Source organism: Mirounga leonina, unplaced genomic scaffold, assembly GCF_011800145.1.
Source record: "Mirounga leonina isolate KUSES-001 unplaced genomic scaffold, KU_Mleo_1.0 Mir_129, whole genome shotgun sequence".
Taxonomy (NCBI): domain Eukaryota; kingdom Metazoa; phylum Chordata; class Mammalia; order Carnivora; family Phocidae; genus Mirounga; species Mirounga leonina.
The window spans coordinates 13,115,631-13,137,881 of NW_023270323.1; the positions used below are offsets into that span (position 1 = coordinate 13,115,631).

Below are 22,251 nucleotides of genomic sequence, written 5' to 3' on the forward strand. Positions count from 1 at the left end.
TAGTAATCTTGAGCACTGTATATGTTTGTTGGCCATTTAAAATCCTCATTTGTGAATTATCCATAACTTCACCTATTTTTTTCCTGAGTTCTTTTTTGTTGGTGGTGGTGACGGTGGTTTGACTTTCTTTTTTAATTGAGATATAACTGACATATAATTATAGTAGTTTCAGGTATACAACATAATGATATTTGTGTAATTGAGAAATGATCACCACAGTAAGTCTACTTGACATCTCCTCTGAGTTACTATCAATTTGTATGGGAGTTTTTTGTAATAATGTATTACTACTCCTTGTTATATTTGTTGCAAATTGCCCAGTTTTAATTTTTTTTGAAAGATTTTATTTATTTTTTTGACAGAGAGACACAGCGAGAGAGGGAACACAAGCAGGGGGAGTGGTAAAGGGAGAAGCAGGCTTCCTGCAGAGCAGGGAGCCCGATGCGGGGCTTGATCCCAGGACCCTGAGATCATGACCTGAACTGAAGGCAGACGCTTAATGACTGAGCCAACCAGACGCCCCTTAATTTTGTTTTTAACATTTAAATTTAAACTTTTGTTTTTATGTGCTCAAACCTATCAGTGGTTCCTTTATGCTCATTTCACCTGCATTTAATCTTAGTCCTTCTGGATGATACAGCCATTTCAAGAATCCATTTATAGTCACTCTGGAACTGGTAGCCATTTATAATTAATTGGAAACGAAGCAATGCTTTTGGGCTACAAATGATTGCAACATGCAAGAAAGTCACTTAAGACTTTACTGGGGATTCTGTAATTTGTAAATGAAATTTGATTCTAGTCTGTGCATCTAACTGTACTAAATGTGTGTATTTCTCTTTTAAACTGTTTTTTTTTTTTTTAGCTGAGGTTTAGCAAATACAAATGCTAAATATGTGCTTTTGTTAACTTCAGGTCCTGTTCTGTTCCTAATCATTTGTGGTATTGTTAAGATAAATAACAGGAAATAAAAGGTCCCCTTACAGCACATTGAGCCTTTTTTTCTACTTGTAATTAAGTTGCCGGTATTTTCACCTGCTTAGATAATCTTCAACTTGTTATTTCATTGTTCTTGCTACTATCTGTGCTGAGTTGGCAATTCTTTACTTAAAGAGCTGTTAAAAGCTTGAAGGCGAGAAGCAGAAGTTCATTTCCAACCTAGTCTCTTCGGTTGTTCCCTTTCTTATAAAGTTGAGGAGTCAACATAGCTCTTTTTTCGGGAGAGTTCCTGTATATTCAGTTTGCGTGATGGGAAGAACTTACCTATAGAAACGGCAAGTGTTATCTGTACTGTTGAGCCAGAAATGTTGAAGAACTAAGGTTTACAGACCTGTTGATTTCCTTTGAGACAGTAAAATACATAGTTCGGTGCGTTCCTATGGGTTCATTGACCAAGTCACAATCTTCACATCATTAATTACTGATATTACAAAGCGGTTAAACCTTAAGAAGGGCTTGATAGCATTCCAGGAACATCTGATATCTGAAAAAGTCCGTAATTTCAAATGACCATTCACTCTCCAACATCTCTTTTAGGAAATGTGCTATGTATACTATTTCCGTTATTCCAATTTAATGTCTTTGAGTTTGTTTCTGTATAGGTCACTGTAAAAGGTAGACAGTTGGACTGGATCATTGTTTTTCAAACTCTTGCTATAACCCATAGTAAAAAATAGACTTTATATTGCATCCCAGGACCCACAAACTGAGTTACAAATACTAACACAGAATTGACGGAATACTTTCCCTTACTGTACGTGATGCCTTTCAGTGTTCTCTGTTTTCTCCAGTTTAGTTCCACGTTATTTCATATTTCAAAGTGTTGATTACAATACACTAAGCTGATTATGTGGCCCATTTGTAATAGGTCTTCCATAGTTTGAAAAATTCCTGGACCAGATGATTTAAATTTTCAACTTGATTATTACTCAGATTTAAAATTATATCACCTATAATTTAATTATTTCTTGTTTTTAGATCTGGGTTGCTTAGCACTTTGGTTGGAGAGAAGTCTGTGACTCAAAGATGGGAGGTAGGCTTAATGACCATAAAAGCTTCATTCATAATTTGTAGTTAGATGGTGTAAGTCAGACAGTTAAAAGCACTCCCAACGATCCATAAAATACATACATTAAAAAAAACTTTGTTTTTTGTTCTTTTTGGGAAAAACAAGTGTTTTATTGTTATGAAGTCTGCAAGAAAGAAACTTTTACCTCATTTTGCATTTAAAAGTTTTTTAAACTGAACACAATAGAAATAATGATCCTGAAATGAATCTTTATCTATCTTTTCCAAGAGAGGTGAAATCAGCAACTTCCAGTATTTGATGCACTTGAACACTTTGGCTGGCAGATCGTATAATGATCTCATGCAGTATCCTGTCTTCCCCTGGATCCTTGCAGATTACGACTCAGAGGTAAATCTCAAATCATTTTGTGTAAGTGGAACACATTTGCAAAAGTAATTAAGAGGTACTTAATTTGCTCAAATGTTTTACTTTATAATTTATAATTTAGTTGATAATGTAATTTATAATTTTTATAATTTCAAGTCCTCAGCCGGCACTTATTACAAGAAGATGAGAAGAGTTTTAGCTTGGACTTGTACGAAGTTTAACTCATTGACCAATTTTTTAGATATTTATTCATAATATCTATTTGGTTTCTTAAGTGCTAGTTAATTTGTATCCCCTGCTGGGTGTCACTTCTGTCCTCTACACTGCAGCCAGTTTCAGAAACACTAATATAATTGAGTCATCACTGTTTAAAATTACTCAGTGAATGGTCATCACAATTTGGAGAGAATTTAGAAACCTCAACACAGTACCCTTCACAAAGTAGCTCCTACATGTATATCCCTTGAGCACAAAGACAATCCCATATCTCTCAATTCCCAACCACTAGAATGGTGCCTGGTACTTAGCATACAATTTAATTTTTGTTGAATTAACCAAAAAGGTATTAATGAGGGATTTTGCATATAGATTTTGAGCAGACAAATGTACTAACTTGCCTTATATTCATGGATGTGGATTCATTTAAAGGACAAGTTTGGCAAAATTGGTTGGTCGGGATGCCCTTTAAAAGGACACAGATTAAATAACCCCCAGGTACATATTTCAGATTTTTTACTTTGAAAACCCCAGGTGGCAGATTTGGTTCTCTTTTAAGTATATGAATTAGGTCAGTTAGAAATGAACTTTTAAAATAATCAGTGGTAGACAGACTGAAAGATTCCATCTCACTTAGAAGTCACATGGTCTGGTATGATGTTTTTCAGAGGTGAATGAGTTACCAGGTGCTCTAGTTCATTTCACTTCCTGATCACCTCTGAGAAGAGAATACTCAGAAGTGAAGTTGGGGTGAAATGGGGGAGGAGAGGAAGAGAAAAGAAAGGAGATTTGGTGCTTCAGTTACGTGGGTGATGGAGGATAAAGATGAATTCCAGGCTTTGTGTCGAGTCCCCTGCCGTGTCCTTGCCAAGACGGGGAAGGGTTTTCCCTTATTCCTCATCTCCAGCCTGGATCCTGAGTGTCTTCTGTGAATACTTAATTTCCAAACTGGTTGTCTTCAAACTGAACCAGTTAACAAACTGCCATGTGCCTGTCTGTAAAATATGGATAACCAGTAGGTACATAGCATTGTTGTGGAGCCCTGTTCTGCCAGTGTGACAGACATTTATAAATCATCATCATCTGCTATAGCCACTGTACCTACGTTGGCGAGAATGAAAGGTGTATAGTAATTTGGAATTGGATTTCATTTTGTATTTTAGGAGGTAGATCTTACTAATCCCAAGACATTTAGAAACCTGGCTAAGCCAATGGGAGCACAGACAGATGAACGATTAGCTCAATATAAGAAGCGGTATAAAGACTGGGAAGATCCTAATGGTAAGTAACTTTTCTTGTCATTGGACTTTGTACCTCAGTTTCAAACATAAGTCATTATTTTAGTGGTCTGACATCCCTGTATCTTTTCCCAAATTGCTTATGTATCATTACATCTGTGTAAGTTATATATTCACACATATATACAGCTATCAGATTTTGCATGCCAACTGATGGCCATGCTTAGAAGGCATGTTTTAGATGGCTTATCAGGTACTGGCAGAAAACTAAGTGTCTGTTTTGTGTAGGTCAGAAATTTCCCATTAGATAACCTGCCTTTGTCTCTAATCATATTTAAGCCAGGACCTGCAGTTTCCTTAATTAAACTGTCTTTTTATTTTATTGAGGCACGTTTTGGAATCCTTTTGCTTTAAAAATAATAATAGTATAATAATAATAGATAACCTCCTAAAACTCTACGCTTATTATTTATTATGTTTAATGTTTTGTTTTGTTTTAAAAGACTTATTTGAGAAAGAGAGAACATGTGTGCATGCATGCACATGCGTGTGCAAGCTGGAGAGAGGCAGAGAAGGGGGAGAGATTCTTAGATAGACTCTGCACTGAGCACAGAGCCCGATGTAGGGCTCAATCTCCCAACCCTGAGATCACAACCTGAGCCGAAACCAAGAGTCGGGTGCTTAACCAACTTCACCACCTAGGCGCCCCTGTTATGTTTAATGTTTATCATATGTGTCCGTCCCCCCCCCCCCGCAAATGGGTGAAACAAAGGGGAAAAAAAAGAAAAACTGAGCCTAAGCCTAACAGTATTCCCTGTGTGGACCCTTTTTTTCCTGCCAAGGAGAGTATGTAATAACTATTCTATAATATTCATAGACAGTACTTTATAGAAATAGATCATTGCAAAGCCAGAACCTCATAAAAAGTAGCTGTAAGTCAATATCCTGCTTTAGTGGAAGGTGGTTTGCTATTAAGGCTTATCTATTACAGTAAACCCCAAACCATGAATTGCTAGATGTGCTAAGTTGGTGGGGAAAGGCACGGAGTTATACTCAGTGTGGATTACTGCCAGATACGTAAGCGAGGGGTGGTGGTGCTGTAATGTTCTCGTGCTACAAACACCAATACCAGTTGTGTTTAGTGTCACAGTTGTCACGTGTGTCAGCGTTTTCAAGCCTATGAATACCGATTTTATTTTTCACATTTACTCTTTTGTTTTCAATTATGCTTTAATTTTTTTGAACAGGAGAAACTCCAGCCTACCATTATGGGACCCACTATTCATCTGCAATGATTGTGGCTTCGTACCTAGTAAGGATGGAGCCTTTCACACAGATATTCTTAAGGCTGCAGGTAAAACTCTAAATTTAGTATTTTTCTATTTTATTCTTTCCTTCTATTTAAGATTGTTGCTTTTTTAAAAAAAATGTTGTTATCTTGCCTTATAAGAAGCCCTGGGAAGTTTTAGTCACAAAAAATAGTCAAACATAATTCAAGTGGAATTTCACTGGATCACAATTGATGAGTAAACTAGCATTTGTTTATACTAAACAAGAGCCAGGGTCCTTTAGTCAAAGAAGCAAGTACCATGTGCCTTCCAGCCAGTTATATGGAATTCAGCCTTAACTGGTTTAAATTAGCAACAAATATTTTTAAAAGAGTGATACAGTCTAGCCCATTTGCTATCTTCTTCATTATAATTGCTTTTCTCCACATTCTCTTTCATTTATTCAGCAAATATTTACTGAATACCTAGTATGTACCAGGCACTGTTCTAAGTACGTGGAAGATATCAATGAATAAAGACAAAAGTCCTGCTTTGTAACGCTTATATATTTTAGTTGAGGGAAACAGACAAGAATAATAAATAATACATCTTAAAGTGTTTTAGAATATAATACATGCTATCAGAAAATAGAGATCAGGGAAAGGAGGCTGGGAAGTGCAGAAGTAGAGGTAGGAGGTAGAGGAGGGTGCAGTGCAGTTTTACACAGAGTGGTCAGAGTAGGTCTCCTTGAAAAGGTGGCATGTGAGCAAAGACTTGAAGGAAGTGAGGCAGTTACTCATGCAGATAATCTGGAGAAAGTGTGTTCCAGGCAGAGGGAACAGTCCATGCGAGGGCCTCAAGTCAGGCATGTGCCTGAGATGTTTTAGGAAGAGCAACGAGGTCACTGTGTCTGGAGCAGAGTAAGTGGAGGGGAACTTCACAGAGGATGACATCAGAGAGGTAACGGGCCAGATTGTGGCAGGTTTAGTGGGGCATTGTATGGACTTTGGCATTTTCCTGCAGGGAGCTTCAGTATAAAAACAGGTATACTGTGTCCACTGAAAACACAGCAATAGGGAGTTCAACTGAGGAAGGTGTGTTATATCTGTGAGGCTGTGTAAGAAATCCCTTTTCTATTTGAATTCGTTACATCTATAACTTTTTGATCACTTTCTTAGTTTTTCACCTAATTCTTAGCAGTGTGAGAACTTGAATGTCATGTTAATTTATAAAATCAGTCAAGCAAATATATAACTTGAATATTTCCAACTGTAGATGGCTACATTAGAATCTTGGGTTTTTGTTTTGTTTGTTTGTTTTAGGAGAGCATCATGGGACTATGGGAGAATTTAATATATCCTTATATTCTTCCCTCTCACTAAAAACTAATTTTTTAATGACTTTTAAAAGTCTTTGTATTTGGATTTCACTTTGATTACGAAATACATGCATTAAGCACTCTTTGTCAGAAATACCCCCAAAAGAATTTTCTTTTTGTGATTATTTAAAATTTTGTGGGTTTGACGTAGGATGGTGGGAAATGGAATTGTCACCAAATGTATTTATTTGGGATTTTCGAGCCCGTGAGCTTGACAGAAGCGGTGAGGTGGGGATGGCGCTCTAACAGAGCGGTGCCTTCTCCTTCTGCCCACAGGGAGGCCACTTCGACCTGGCTGACCGGATGTTCCACAGTGTGCGTGAGGCCTGGTATTCAGCATCAAAGCACAACATGGCAGATGTAAAAGAACTTATCCCCGAATTTTTTTACTTACCAGAATTCCTGTTCAATTCCAACAACTTTGATCTAGGTACGTACAGCTGCGGTGCTGTCTTAGGAACATTAACCTGGAAAGGACCAATAGAAATGTCACTTTCCTGAATATTGTCTGCAGGACACACTGACAAGGAAAGACTTCCTTGTGGTTTGAGCAGCTGTTATTTACTATAATTGGCTATGTGGGAGTAAATATAAAAAGAAAAATAGATTTATGCCCAAAATAGCGGTTTCAAATGTGGAGTCTTGGAAAAATTTTAAAATTGACACAGATTGCATCTGATGGTCAGAATATTGTGATTTCAATAAAAACAAAGGGGAGGTGAAAATGTATTTAAAAATCATTACAGTTCAAATTAATAGCCAAAAAGGATATATCCACATTTTTCATGTATTGGGTTTTTTTTTTTTTTTTGAAGATTTGTTTATTCACTTGAGAGAGAGAGAGAGACAGAGAGAGAGGGAGAAGCAGACTCCCCATCCAGCTGGGAGCCCGATGTGGGGCCCAATCCGAGGAACTGGAGATGTCTTACCTGAGCTGAAGGCAGACGCTTAACCATCTGAGCCACCCAGGCGCCCCTCATGTATTGTTTTAATCTTATGTATTGCCTGAGGCATTCTCAGGTTGCATGCTAATGTGTTCTAAGATTAGAATTTTAGAATAACTTTAAGTTAATTCCTCTTCTTTATCCTGTTAGGGTAGTATTATCTAGAAAAACAGAAACAAATCAATAGTCCTAAAAAGGAGAGAAATTTCGTCAGTACTCTGCTCTCTTTGTATAATTCAGCAGTTACAGGAAATAGATTTGATTTTGGCTACAGTTTCTTGGAACATAGTTTGCTGATCTAGGTTTCTGAGTATTTCTTTTAAAACATACCAAAATTCCATTGTTTCCACTTGAGAATGTTCCTGCCAAATTTTGTCCTATTTTCATACATTTTTCATACTTCATATTGAAGTATGAAGGATGAAATACTTCGTATTGAAGAGTTCAACATCTAAATCATTACTATTTCAAAGTTTTGTTAACAGAAAATTTAGGGAAATGTTCATATCCGATACATCTGAGTGTTTTTTCTTTTTAAAAATAGTTTTAAATAATTTTTGTTAATTGTCCATAAGCAGTTCTAACCTCATGAAATTATAGCTCCAAGTCTAATGGCAAAGATAAAAGACTCTCTTAATAGCCCCAGCAAAAGACCTGTAAGTGAGTCTCATTACCTGTGATGGGGCCTGGAGCTCACCTTTGAGCAACTAAAAACACCAAGTTCTGGGGCTTTGAGTTGTAGGGGTGATGATTCCTTAAAGGAATAGAATAGATGGTGAACAGAGAAAAACAGCACATGCCTACACAGCATTTGAATATGGATGCACATTGGTGTTTTACTGTGTTCACTTATAATTCACTTTTGGAGAATGCTACTCTGTTCCCTGGGGACGCCACTTTCAAAGAGAAAAATAGAAAGGCACAGAAAGAGATAGCCCCAATCTTTCAGAAACACGGAGTTATACTAATACATGTTGCAAAAATGTTTTAGTCCAAACCACTTACAAACCGAACTAAATTATCTAGTTTTAAAAAGTAAATTAAGAAAGGGTCATGTATTTTTGTCATGCTCATCTTCATAATAAATCATCTTCTTTCCATGAAATCACACACTTTAAAAAGCATTATTTGCATATAAGAGCTAAAGCTATAAAAAAAAAAAAGCTAAAGCTGTAAAACTCTTAGAAGAAAACATAAATCTTCGTGATCTTGTATTTGCTCATGCATTCTTAGGTAGGATATCAACAGCACAAGCATCAACAACAAAAAGGATGACTTGGACTTGATTAAAATGTAAAACTTCTGTATCCAAGAGCATTATGAAGAAGGTGAAAAGAACACCTACAGAATGGGAGAAAATATTTGCAAGTGCTGTATCTCATAAGGGTCTAGTGTCCAGAATATAAAGAACTCTTACAACTCAACAGCAAGAAGATAATCCAATTTAAAAATGGGCCAATGACCCAAGTAAACATTTCTCCAAAGAAGTTATACAAATGACCAGTAAGCACATGAAAAGATGCTCAACATCATTAGTCATTAGGGAAATGCCAGTGAAAATCACGATGAGGTACCACTTCACATCCACTAGGATGGCTGTGGTCAAAACAGAAAGCCACAGCAACAGAAAAGAGCAAGAGCTGATGAGGGTGTGGTGAGAGTAGAAGCTTCATGCACTGCTAGTGGGGATGTAACATGGCTCAGCGGCTGTGGAAGACAGCTTGTTGGCGTCTCAAAAGTTAAAAATAGAATCACCGTATGACCCAGCAGTTCCACCCTGAGGTCTATGTCCAAAAGAACTGAAGACAGGGACTCAAGCAAAGTACATATCCACACCTGTTCATAGCAGCATTATGCACAGTAGCCAAGTGTAGAAGCAGGCCACATGTCTATCAATGAATAAACAAATTGTGGAATGTACGTACAATGGAATGTTATTCAGCCATGGAAAAGTATGAATTACTGATACATGCTATAACATGGATGAACCTCTGAAACATTATGCTAAGTTAAAGAAGCCAGACACAAAAGATCGCATAATGTATGATTCTATTATATGAAATATCCAGCACAGGTCAATCTATAGGCACAGAACACAGATTGGTGGTTACCCAGGGGCAGGGGGGCAGGAGGAATGGGGAGCCACTGCTTAACGGGTACAAGATTTCCCTGTGGGGTGATGAAAATGTTTTAGGGCTAGATAGAGGTGGTGGCCGCACAAAATTGTGAATGTACTAAATGCCACTGGAATTGTTCATTTTAAAATGGCTAATTTTGTGTTAGGTAAGTTTCACTTCAATTACCAAAAAAAAGAAAAGAAAAACCCAACAACACTGTTTATTATCTTTACTCTCTTTAAATGATGTAAAACAAAGAGCACTTGGGTTTTTCCCTGGCTCTTGGATGAGTTACGTTGTCTTATCTTTATACCCTTGGATGTAGATCTACATGGAGGGGAGCTGCAGGGTACCAGAATCAGACCAAGAGTATACTGCAGAATGTTCCCTTTGAATTTTAAAATTGCAGATAGTACAGGTGAAATAAAATTATATTGCATAAATTTTAGGGATGATAAGCATATTTTTTGAAAAGCAGATTATATTTTAAGTCTGGGGACTTGGGTGGTATTTCAAGGGGAGTGGACTGAGAATAATGAGGGGGAGGGGTGTAATAACTTGATGGTTTCATTTTTTCTTAAGTCATATGGTAATTTTTCCAACCAAGTCAAGACGTTCCTTTAAACAATAAACTGATTTTTGTGTTTCTCACTTCATATCACATTGTCAGTAAGCCATCAAATAACAATGACAAGAACAAGATTGTTTCTGTGGGAAATATTTTTATTGGCCCTCACTTGAAACTGCCTTTGTGTTCTAGAATTTGAACAATTGTACTTCTCTGAAAATGTCTAATATAACTGTTTATCTACCCAACTGCTGTTGAGCTAGTGAGTCAACATTACTATTCATAGAGTCATTTTTTACATTGATCATCTGACTTGTATCTAGGAAAACTATAAGCTAAAGTTAACTTTTTGGTCTTTACTTCCAAAAAATGAAAAGACAGGACCTGTTTCCTGAGATGCCAATCCCATTTAATATGTTTTATTATGGGGTTAGATTTTATAGCAAACACTTTCTTTAATATTTTTCAAATTATCTAGCTATGACTTAAATTAACAGTTTCCATGGAATAAATATCACTTGGTATGCATTTTTCGTTTCTGCCAGGAAGCCCCATAGTTTTTCCAGATGGTTTTTTTTTTCTGTTAAATGATGTACTAACAGCAAAAAGTTACATTTCAGATTTTATTTTTTTAATGAGAATCTTACAGCAAAATACATGTCAGTTCTACAGAGCTCTCTCAAGAGTTTAAGAATCAGAAATAGGAGAAGCCACATGTATTGCAAATGTTTCTGGAAGACTGGTATTCTTATTTCCTCTTGAGCAAAGAGAACACTCAAACTCCTCGGTGACTGAGAAGTTAGGTATTCCTTCATTAACCTCCTCCATGTGAGAGGCAAAATTTTGTCAAAACATTAAGACAAAAAATTCAGTACTGGTTCACTGCTGATGACTCACCAAGCTCTGAGCATTCAAGAAAAGCCCAAACAAAAGATTTGAGAGAAATTGCTAATGGTCTTCCAAATGCGCAGTCCTAAGGGGATTGAATTTGAGCTTTTCTTCCAAACTGAAAACAGTAGCCTCACTAAATGTTTTGTTAAAAAGGAGTCCTGTGGTCAGTTAAATTTCAGGAATGTTGTGTCTAATATCCCTCCTAGAGAAGGGCTGTGCCTCCGAGGAGTCTTGCAGGAAGAAACATGTTTAACTTTGCATAACTCAGCATTTTCTGAAGTCATTTGACAGGGTGGGCCCCTCAGTTTTGCTAATGCTTAATGATCTCTCTGACGGAATTCTCTAAGGAGCAGACTTAGGGAAATATCAGAGTAGATGATCCCAGAGGGTCCTTTCTGGTAGTAAAATTTCATAGTTCTGATAACCCACTATTTCTCTGTTATTTTAATGTAAAGTTACTGTTTATCCCATCTTTCATTTTCTTTTTAATTTATCTAATTGCACAGGCTGTAAACAAAATGGCACCAAGCTTGGAGATGTTATCCTTCCACCGTGGGCAAAAGGGGACCCACGGGAATTCATCAGAGTCCACCGTGAGGTAATGGGAGCGCCCTTTGCAGTTGAATTTGAATTTCATTGGGTCGTTGACCACAATACAAAGAGAGGACCTTGAGCAAGATAGCACCCATTTGTTCAAATTACAGATATTGTTCTTATGATTTTTAGTTATTTTAGTTCCTTGTGAACACTGGCCAATTGTTTTTGCTTTCTGAGCAAGTAATAAAAGTCAGCCTGTGACTGAACGTGTGTTTTGAAATTACAGGCTTTGGAATGTGATTACGTGAGTGCCCATCTGCATGAGTGGATTGACTTAATCTTTGGCTATAAACAGCAAGGCCCTGCTGCAGTAGAAGCTGTAAATGTCTTCCACCATCTTTTTTATGAGGGTCAAGTGGATATCTACAACATAAATGACCCACTAAAGGAGACAGCCACCATAGGGTTCATTAATAACTTTGGTCAGATCCCTAAACAGGTATGGATATTCTTATCATTGATGCTCTCAGCTTCATTTTTTTAAGCTCTAATATTGCTATAGATGGTGAATGACCATATAATAAGTTTAGGTTAAGTTTTTATTGAAGAGCCATGCCACCCAATAGGTTCAGTAGGTTCCAAGATTATTGCTTTCTCCTCCCTTTTGCAGTCCAGGTAAATAGAAATGTTGTTCAGAGAGAATTTCCCCTCACAGACGAGTGCAGGGAGCGCTTTCCTATGTCTGCATAAGACCTGCAATCAGGGAAGAAGATGGGGTCTCGGGGGCCACAGCACGCAGAGATGGGGTTTCGTCCCAAGGCCAGTAGGAAGCCAGTGCTGACTTTGGGCAAGGAAATGGCATGGTGGTATTTAGACTTTATTTTTTACTTATTTGTTTATTTATTATGATTTTATTTTTAAGTAATCTCTACACCCAGCGTGGGGCTTGAACTTAGAACCCCGAGATCAAGAGTCGCGTGCTATACCAACTGAGCCAGACAGGTGCCCCATAGTTAGACTTTTTTTTAAAGATTTTATTTATTTATTTATTTGACAGAGAGAATGAGAGTGAGTGCACAAGCCAGGGAGAGGCAGAGGGAGAAGCAGGATCCCCGCTGAGCAGGGAGCTTAACGTGGGGTTTGATCCCAGGACCCTGGGATCATGACCTGAGCCAAAGGCAGACACTTAACCACCTGAGCCACCGAGGCTCCCCCTTATTTAGACTTTAAAGATCATTCTGTCCATGTGCATTAACTAACTGGAATGAAAATAAAACCTGAAAAATAAAGATCATTCTGTCCATAGTCTCATACACGCACACACTGTAGGGGAACCAAGTTAGGAGCAGAATACCACCTCGGAAGCTCTTAATAGTAGTCGAGGGAACAGATAGTGGTGATCTGGATTAGACAGTGATGCAGGTGTGATGAGTGCTCTGGTAGGAGAGCGCATGCCGTGGGAATGCCTAGAACCAGCCCTGCACTAGCTGCTGTAACCACCATCTGGAACCTGAACAGAAAAACCAAGAGTGTAGCCACTCAGCACCCAAGTGCTGTAGATCTCTCACCTTCCTGATGAGCGAAGCCCAGTTAAGAGACTTTATGTCGTCTTTCCTCCCCGTCCTCAGGGCACGGCAGGAGGGTGTGATGCGCCAGGAGGAACCAGCCCTGTGGGAAAGGCACATTCTGCTGGCCATCCAAACCACCTAGCTTTCCCAAATGCCCCGGGTCTGCACTTTGGCCCAGACATCCTTCTCTGTACCTGCCTCAGATACCTCTCTTGGGCTCCCTTTTTGTACATTAACCAGCTTGGAGGTTTCCAGGATTGATGGTTGGGAACAGTCAGAACAATGGCACTTCTTCATACAACAGACAGCAGAAGAGCCCGTAACTGCACCACTCACAGCGTAGTCTGATCCCCCAACTGAGTAACTGTGTTTACTTTTAGAGAGGGGGGTGCAGAGGGAGAGGGAGAAAGAGAGCCCCAAGCAGGCTCCACGCCCAGCCCAATGCAGGGCTCGATCCCACAACCCCGAGACCAAGACCTGAGCCAAAAACCAAGTTGGACGCCTGACTAAGCCACCCAGGCGCCCCAGAACTGTGTTTACTTTTAAAGTGAAATGCTTATTGATAAACTCTAATCGCAGCTGAAGAATTGTAGTTAAACCTTTCCTTTTCTCTGAGGGTTACAAGCGCAAGAACTGTGTTTCATACCCTCTGAGAAATATTCTGAACGAAAAAATCAAGACACATGTACTGTCACGGAATTTCAGTCCCTTTTGAGTTTAAGAGGTGGACAGCCTGGGAACTAAAGTTTGAATATTCTTCAGACATTCCAATGACTGATAGAGTCCTTCAAAGTATGTCATCCTAGAAAATCTAGGTTTTACAGTCAGCATATCCATACATTGTTATATACCCTGACCTGGTGAGGTGCTCTATCCTTGGGTCCTCTTAAAAGTTCTTCAGCAGGGGCGCCTGGGTAGCTCAGTCAGTTAAATGTCTGCTCAGGTCATGATCCCGGGGTCCTGGGATCGAGCCCCATGTGGGGCTCCCTGCTCAATGGGGGAGTCTGCTGCTCCTTCTCCCGCTGCCTGCCGCTCTGCCTACTTGTGCTCTCTCTCAGTGTCAAATAAATAAATAAAATCTTAAAAAAAAAAAGAACTTATTAATGTGATATCTGTATTAAAAAAAAAGCTCTTCAGCAAATGTCCATTCATGAACATGCTTTAAAGTAGGGGAGTCTTTTTATACAGCTACAGAGTCTGTGTCATTTAGAGAAAATAACAGAACCCTGATATATGTAGATAAGATAGGAACAAGGTTTTTAAATGTTTGGATGCCTAAAATATCTTTCTCTTTACAAAGCATTTTTTTCTATTTTTTCTTCTGAAAATCCAGAATGTCACATTCACGAAGTGTGAAGGTTTTCTAGTCATTTTAAATCTCATTTTATCTAAGATTTTCCAGATACCTTCCTCAGATAACAGTTTTCTAACAGAAATGGCTCTAGGCCTATTTTGAAGATCTACAGTATTTAAAAAATAGTCATCTTACATGACTATTTTCTTTTTTTCCCCTTACAGCATTGCAAAGTAAAAAGAAGGCAACAGTGTTCATACTTTGAACAAATTAGTAGCATCTAAAAGACACCAAAATGATGTCATGTTGAAAGGCCATGTTGAAGCCAGAAATAACTCAGAATGTCAGTCTGCCCTCAGTGGTACAGAATGGTATCTAGCTGTAAAGAATTGGTTACTTTTTAAAAATCATTGGAAAATAATTGTTGATCGACTGTAGTTTGAGTAGATTCATTTACCCCTGAAAAGTTAGGAAGTCAGAGTAGCATAGAGCATGGTGGTAACCCAGGCTTTTAAAAAGTATCATGGTCCCATCCCTGCTTGCAAGATGGGAGACCTCCAGCCTTCTTCTGAGCCTCCTTAAAGGTTCTTTCCTCAAATGAAAGGCGTGGTAAGGGAGTGCCTAGTGGTCCTTGTGAAGTGCAAGTGAAATAAAAACATAATAGCTGGCATTTAAAGGGCTCAATAAATGTTAGCTTTCATTGTAAAATGTGTCATCCTCTCTCATCCCAGTTATTTAAGAAACCTCATCCACCAAAGCGAGTGAGGAGCCGACTGAATGGAGACAGTATGAGCGCCTCTGCCCCCCCGGGGTCTACAAGTGACAAGATCTTTTTCCATCACCTGGACAACCTGAGGCCTTCTCTAACACCTGTAAAAGGTGAGGTGACAGGAAGTCAACCTGTGCTTCCTGATGCTGTGGGCGTAGTTAATAATCCTAGTTTAGCAGTAACGTGTGCCTTTCAACATTAGTGTCCTTTGTAATAAGTGCTATACTTTCTATCACCAAATACCTGTTAGATTTTCTCCTTTTCCTTTTGTTTTGGTTTGGTTTGGGGTTTTTTGGCCTGTTGGATTTTTTCATCAAAAAGAACCAAACGGGTTTCTCCTCCTGCTCAGACAGCGAAAACTCTAATACACCAAATCTTGTAGCTCAACATTATATTATATATGTAGAAAAACCTTTGTAATCTTCATTTGTATGTGTTCTGCCAATTTAGAAATAGCAGTAAAAAGACTGCATTGTTAATAAGCCAACTGAAAGTATCTGTTTTTTATCTAATGTGGTTATGACTTCTCTAAAAGTACTTTTTGGGGGGCTCCTGGGTGGCTCAGTCCATTAAGCGTCTGCTCTCTCTCAAATAAATAAATAAAAATTAAATAAATAAAATACTTTTTCAAGTGGATATTTTTCTTAGAATGAAAAAAGGTTTTTGTAAAGGCTTAAAGTTGCCACTGTTAAATCTAAAAATTGCAGTATCAATCTGGTTGATTGGATAGGCTCCCCGCTTGGTGCTCTTTGGGCTCATGACACAGACCGCCCTGTACCAGCCCCACTCACCGCGGGTGACGGTTACAGAACACCAGCGTGCTCGGCAGTGTCCTGGGGCAGGGCAGGGCAGGGGGTCGGACCTCATGGGGGATGGCATGTCCTTCCTTCTGGAAGTCTAAGGCTGGATATCATTTGGGAGGTGCTGCAGGCCTAGACTGGTTGAAGGTCTGTGTATGGATTCTGGAGAGCATCTCAGATTACTCTGCACGGTCCTAATGGTCAAGAAGACAGGCCAGTTGCTAGGAGCCAAACCCAAGTCTTTAAGAGGCAGGAAAGCCGGAAGGAAGCTCTGCAGAACACCTGTCAGGGTCCATGTCCATCACCCAGCAGAGACTCAAAAGCCAAGCTCTCCCTCTAAGCTCATTTTGTCCTAATGTATGTGTCAGGAGGCTTGATTCCTACAAACAAATGAAATGATGATCCCCTATAGGATCATGAGGTTCATTTTCTTTGTCCCTATTCTGATCTGTTGATTTGTTTTTTACAGAACTTAAAGAGCCTGTGGGCCAAATAGTGTGCACAGATAAAGGCATTCTTGCAGTAGAACAGAATAAGGTTCTTATCCCACCAACCTGGAACAAAACTTTCGCTTGGGGCTATGCGGACCTCAGCTGCAGGCTGGGAACCTATGAGTCAGACAAGGTTTGCATTGTTTCTTGCTCACTCATTTAATCTTGCTCTTTTGTGGTTTGGATATCCTGCTTGAAAGAGGTGGGAAGAGCCCAGTCCAAGGGCTCGTCAACCACTCCTGCAGAGCCCAGAGGAAGGGAGAGCTTCACAGCCTCAGATCAGGTTAAAGGAACTAGTGGACAAGGCGGGTTTCCTACAGAACAAGCCGCTTTTCAAAAGTTGTGTACTGAGCTCTAGCAGTTTCTCTCCCACTCAGAGAATTCCTCCAAGAGATCCTAGTCAGCCAGGTGGTCAACATTTCTGACCACTGAAAGAGCGTCTTTTCGGTGGATCACCATCTGGCCCACGTACCGTTTCAGTACTCTTAAGTGGCTGATGGAAAACCTGTTAGCCCATCGCCCAGGCCACAGCAGCTACTGTGTGGAGTCCCATAGTAGCTCTCGGAGAGGCCCTGCGGCGTGGCTGTCCAGTGCCCTGGGCTTGCCCTCTGCCAGTCTCCTCCTAACGGCAGGCGGGATCTAGCTTGCGCAAGTCTGTGCATTGCGCTGTGACACAACTCTAGTTAAGCTTCTCATTAAATGGCAGCACTCATGATTTCCGTTTACCTCTAACTGGCTGTAGCAAACACAGCCTTCTACCAGATTATCCTCTGCCTCGTACACAGCATCACATAGTCGGAACATCATTTTCCTCGACTGGAGAAACTGAAGACACCCACTAGGAGCAAAGTCCTTTTTACTGTGGTTTCTCACAGCAACTGCAGTTCGGAGGCTGTAGGGCTGGTTCAGGGTAGAGCCTCAGTGGAAATTCAGCCCAGGATGTACTTACGCGTTTGCCTGTGAGGCGCCTACATGGGGGCTCTCCTTCGCTCAGCATGCTCGTTGTGATTCCGAAGTTGATGGTACTTGATGGCATGTGTGTCTCACATCTGTTTTATTTTATAGGTAGTGACTGTTTATGAATGTTTGTCTGAGTGGGGCCAGATTCTCTGTGCAATCTGCCCCAACCCCAAGTTGGTCATCACAGGTGGAACGAGCACAGTTGTTTGTGTCTGGGAGATGGGCACCTCGAAAGAAAAGGCTAAGACCCTCACTCTCAAACAGGTAACAGAATAAACAGAAGATGGATATATTCCATCTCGGCGGCCTGCACTCTAGAGAAACTACAAAGCTTCTTTAATAACAAGGTGCTTCAGGTATAATGGACAAAATAAAAAAAATATGTTCTTTTGCTAGAAATGGGTCTTTAAAAAGAAATGAAATGAGACGGTACTATTTCTAAAAATGATCTAAGCACCCCGTTATTCCAAATACAAGGTTAACATTTTAGTTTGCTGATCCAGACTCTCTTGCTTACAGTATTTTCCATTTAGAAAATAGGCTTTGAAGCTAGCGTGCCAGCCAGTAACCCACTCAGTAGAAGGCACTTCTTATTTAAAACAGCCTCCTGGGGTTTGCTGAGCATACAGAAAGGATTTATGTATGACAAAACATTGTAAGCCAACTCATTATTTAAATAGTTAAATACTCAGGAACTCTTAACAGTAATCTGAATCGTCTTCTCTGAAATGCTTGCTCTCCCACATTGCCGTTTCCCTGGGTCCTGTTTCTCTTCATGTTCTAGCAGAAGACAAAAGTTCCTATTGTAGTCTGAAGAAGATCTCTTGGGCACAGACGTGTCCAGGTCAGTAACAGGAGCTCAGCACACCTTCCCTTTATCTTGCTAGGACCATGTACCATCACCAGGCAGGCCTTACCATATGTGCATTTTTTAAAGACCCATCCAGTTATAGTTCCTTAGACTAACAGGACACGGCATAAAAGAATCAATGCCCAGTTTAAATTCTGTACTTTGGGGGTGGGGGGGGTGCATAACTGATGCATCTCCATGTAGAAACGGGATGAAAAAATCCAAGCTGGGTCACAGCTTCCATTCTCCCTTCTAAGATTCTAGCCCAGGTCCAGGAAAGAAGTGATGTAAAAATGGAGGTCAGAGCCTCCAGAGTCCCCCAGACTTCCCCGCAGTGGGATGAGGCAAGGATAGTCGGCAAAGAAGGAAGACTTTGCAGACGCTGCTTCTCCCAGCACGTGCTCCCCTCACTCCTAGTGCAGCCAGGACCTTCTGGAGCCCCTCAGGGAGCACCGTCACGGTGATCAGCCTGGTTTTTTCTCTTCTCCTTCGTAGGCCTTACTTGGCCACACGGATACTGTCACCTGCGCCACAGCGTCATTGGCCTATCACATAATTGTCAGCGGGTCCCGTGACCGAACCTGCATCATTTGGGATCTGAACAAACTGTCATTCCTAACCCAGCTCCGAGGCCATCGAGCTCCAGTTTCTGCTCTTTGTATCAATGAATTAACAGTAAGTAGTCAGTTGCCCACTTGGTTTATGGTGAGGAAAACAAGTATTTCTGGCTAATGTAAACAAAAAATGACTGAGTGTTTTCTAAGTTGATAGACATTCATTTCATAAATGCTACTACGTGTTCCTTGATTTATGCAAAAAGCAAATGGATATTAAAGTTTGTAACTCAGAGATAAATTTGTCTTAAAATCCATTCACTGCTGCATACTTTGAAGAGTAAGATTTGGTTCAAAACAACATTCTAGAATAGGCTTTTTTAAAAACAAGGAATTTGTAGGATCTGTTAAGAATGTTAGAATTGTATTGACATTTTTATGAAATACGTTCAGTCTTTATTTATTATGTAAGGTGAAAAGAGTAACATTTGGGGAACCAAACGAGCAGAGTTGTTACAGAACTATTTTCACAGTTATCCCAAACTTACTGAAGGATATTAATCTCTTCTCATAAATCAATATTTTATGTATAAATAAATGAGTCAGCATAAAATTAATGCACCAGCCTAGGAGTCCCCCATGGAGACCACACCCACCTAAGGTGGGGTGAGGGGAGGACGGTCATTGCCGAGGTGTGTGGGGATCAGGGGAAGCTAAGGGTATGTTATACAAAGACTGAGGTCCCTGTGTCTGAGGGACAAGTTGCCACATTTGTATGTTGGTGATGCCCACATATGCAAATCGGTCTTGCAGACTGACCAGAACTCCCCAGCCTCACTGCTTCTTAGCTATGTGTACTCATTCCCTCCCTTACCCTTAGTGCTGTCCTGGGGTCCTCTTGTGTGAAATCATGTAGCCACATCATATCATCACCCACACAGACAGCTTTCCTTTGGAGGAATGCAGCATCCTTAATTTACACCAGAAAATACTAAGTAGTATGCTTTTAGTCAGCTACCTTGTAGTCAGTCAAAGAAGGAAAAAGAAATTCAGTTGTAGTGAATGGCAGGTGGTATGTCTGGTAATAGTAAGAGCCACCACACCTGGCAGGGAGGGGAGAGTACGCAGGGTAAAAGTCAAATTCATTTTTTGGTATATCTGAAAGGTTTAAGATGCTTTTGGAACAGCACCTCGGTCCTACCGACACGTGTACCTAAGAGCTTTACGAAAACCTCAGTGCAACAGAATGGCTCTGACCTGGCAGGGTTGCCCTGAGTCAAATGCTTTGTGGCACTATTTTGAGCGCTTTGTTTTGGAGTTGTTTTTCACTTAAATTCTGAGAATTTTATTTACAGTCAGTTATTCTGCAGTGGCTTGCCGTAGTTGCAGCAGACGCCCCAGATGTGTTTGATTTTTCCCTTTTACAGTGCTTTTGTAATCTCTTAATAACACATGGAAAGATTTCTACTTCTGTCATATTTTTGCAGCCAGTACCAAGTCTGCCTTATTTCAGTCTGCACTTTGGGCGTAAGCGACCTTGCGGCTGCCCTTTAGCTCCTCCTCTTCTGCTTTACGCCCGTAGCCGCAGGATTTGCTCTGATGCTCCCTGATTGAGGCACCCTGGAGTACAGGATGAGAGCCTGGCGCGGGGCCGGATGCAGCAGTGGCCTCTGGCCCCTTGCAGAGACTGAGCCCCTTAATTACAGCACAGCTGCTCACACTCAGTGTCCGAGGTGGTGCAGTGGCTGAATCAGAGGTAGACACAGCAGTGCTTGGCTAAGTATCACTTTTGTTTGGGTTTGGGTTTGGTTCTTGCCATCTTGGTAGAAGGACAGAGGGGGGACGGGAGCAGTAGCAAGAGCCGCACAGAGGGTGGTTTGGGAGCGCCCCAGGCCTCCTTACCTTGCCGCCCTTGGCTCCCCCTTCCCTTCTTTCTTGAGTCGATGCTGCTGTTCAGCTTCCGGTTTCCCCCGCTTTTGATGGCCGGCTTCCTATTTCTGTAGGTCCTCGTGTGCCTGCCGGCTGTACTGAAAGTCCCCGGGTCATTTCTAAAGTCAGTGCCTAGCATCATGACTTCCAGGCTGTCTTAGCAGCGTGGTGTGGTGCATAAGCTTTGGGGCCAGAAAGGGCTGGCTTCAGATCTTTATCCTGTGACGTTAGGCAGGTTCCTTACAGTCTTTGCACCTGACTTTGATCCCTCCTAAAGCGGGGCTAGTACAGGTAACCTCACAGACGTTGAAAGGATGAAACGGAATGTCAGAAGTGTCCTCTACACTAACTGACACACGGTAGATGCTCCGGAAGCGTCTTCATTCCTGTAACAGGAGTGGGTTGGAGTCTCACCAGGTTGGGTAGAGCCCTGCGTGGTAGAGTTTAAGGGAAAAGCTTGTTCTTTTCTGTCTTTGGAACTTACAAAAACCTGAGTTAACAGCTTAAGGAGTCTGCAGGTTTATCCAGCTGGCCAAGAAGTGACCTTTATTCTAATTTTCTTCTTTTTTTTCCCCTCATTCTCCTCCCCTTATTATGAATACAAATTGTAAAGTAGGATGCTACAGTGTTGCCAGCATTTCATCTTTATGTATTGAAAAGATAGATACAGCTGTATCTACAATGAAAGATTTCTCTTCTGCCTTGCGCTGTTGGTGATTGGACTCATTTTGTAAAATTAAGTGGAGGTGGATTCCTGGCTCTAAATGAAAGGTATAAAGAGGTTTTGTAAACAGTGGGAGGCACAAGAGGGGTGCCCCACCTCCTTTGGTCACAGGCAGCTTTCCCCAGAGTAAAGCATGACGCAGCAGTGTGCTGGGGCAGAAGCCGAGAGCGTGGAAGGGCTCCTACCCTGGTGTGCGTGCCAAACACCCCCACGCCGCCGCAGCCGCTCCCCCACAAATTCTTTAAGAGGCCTCTCTGTTCGGGGTATGTTTTTCGGTCAGCAAGCACTGAATTCCAGGCGGCCTCAGAAATCCCGAGCCTCCGGTCGAAGAACTTAGGAGGTTTTTTTGAGAGCTAGACCCAAGACTGACTTTGCTTCTGAAACCAAAATGTGGTATGAAGGGAGCAAAGAGTGAAGAGGCTGTTTTACCTTCTCAGGGGGACATTGTGTCCTGCGCTGGCACGCACATCCACGTGTGGAGCATCAACGGGAACCCTGTTGTGAGCGTGAACACATTCACAGGCAGGAGCCAGCAGATTGTCTGCTGCTGCGTGTCGGAGATGAACGAGTGGGACACGCAGAACGTCATAGTAACGGGGCACTCAGACGGCGTGGTCCGGGTAAGTCCGCGGTGAGGAGCCACGCTAGGTGCTTGCCGCCCTGCTTACCTGGGACCCGCGGAGCTGTCTGCGGTGCTGTCAGTGAGCAAACTCTTGCCCACATTCAAACAGGCCTCGGCCACTGGGTTCTCGCCCCTTCC

At 41.0% G+C, this 22,251-nt stretch overlaps 1 protein-coding gene across 7 annotated transcripts in view; it reads left to right on the top strand.

Moving 5' to 3' along the window:
* Positions 1 to 22,251, top strand: part of WDFY3 (WD repeat and FYVE domain containing 3) — a 262,976-nt gene that overhangs the window by 229,159 nt on the left and 11,566 nt on the right. For all 7 annotated transcript variants that reach the window (XM_035004604.1, XM_035004607.1, XM_035004606.1 and 4 more), the window contains 12 exons: positions 1,978 to 2,032; positions 2,297 to 2,416; positions 3,775 to 3,892; positions 5,097 to 5,203; positions 6,772 to 6,925; positions 11,522 to 11,613; positions 11,839 to 12,051; positions 15,146 to 15,293; positions 16,453 to 16,607; positions 17,540 to 17,698; positions 18,780 to 18,959; positions 21,929 to 22,111. In XM_035004604.1, coding sequence (XP_034860495.1) covers positions 1,978 to 2,032; positions 2,297 to 2,416; positions 3,775 to 3,892; positions 5,097 to 5,203; positions 6,772 to 6,925; positions 11,522 to 11,613; positions 11,839 to 12,051; positions 15,146 to 15,293; positions 16,453 to 16,607; positions 17,540 to 17,698; positions 18,780 to 18,959; positions 21,929 to 22,111 — 1,684 coding nt within the window. The remainder of the gene's footprint in view (positions 1 to 1,977; positions 2,033 to 2,296; positions 2,417 to 3,774; positions 3,893 to 5,096; positions 5,204 to 6,771; positions 6,926 to 11,521; positions 11,614 to 11,838; positions 12,052 to 15,145; positions 15,294 to 16,452; positions 16,608 to 17,539; positions 17,699 to 18,779; positions 18,960 to 21,928; positions 22,112 to 22,251) is intronic.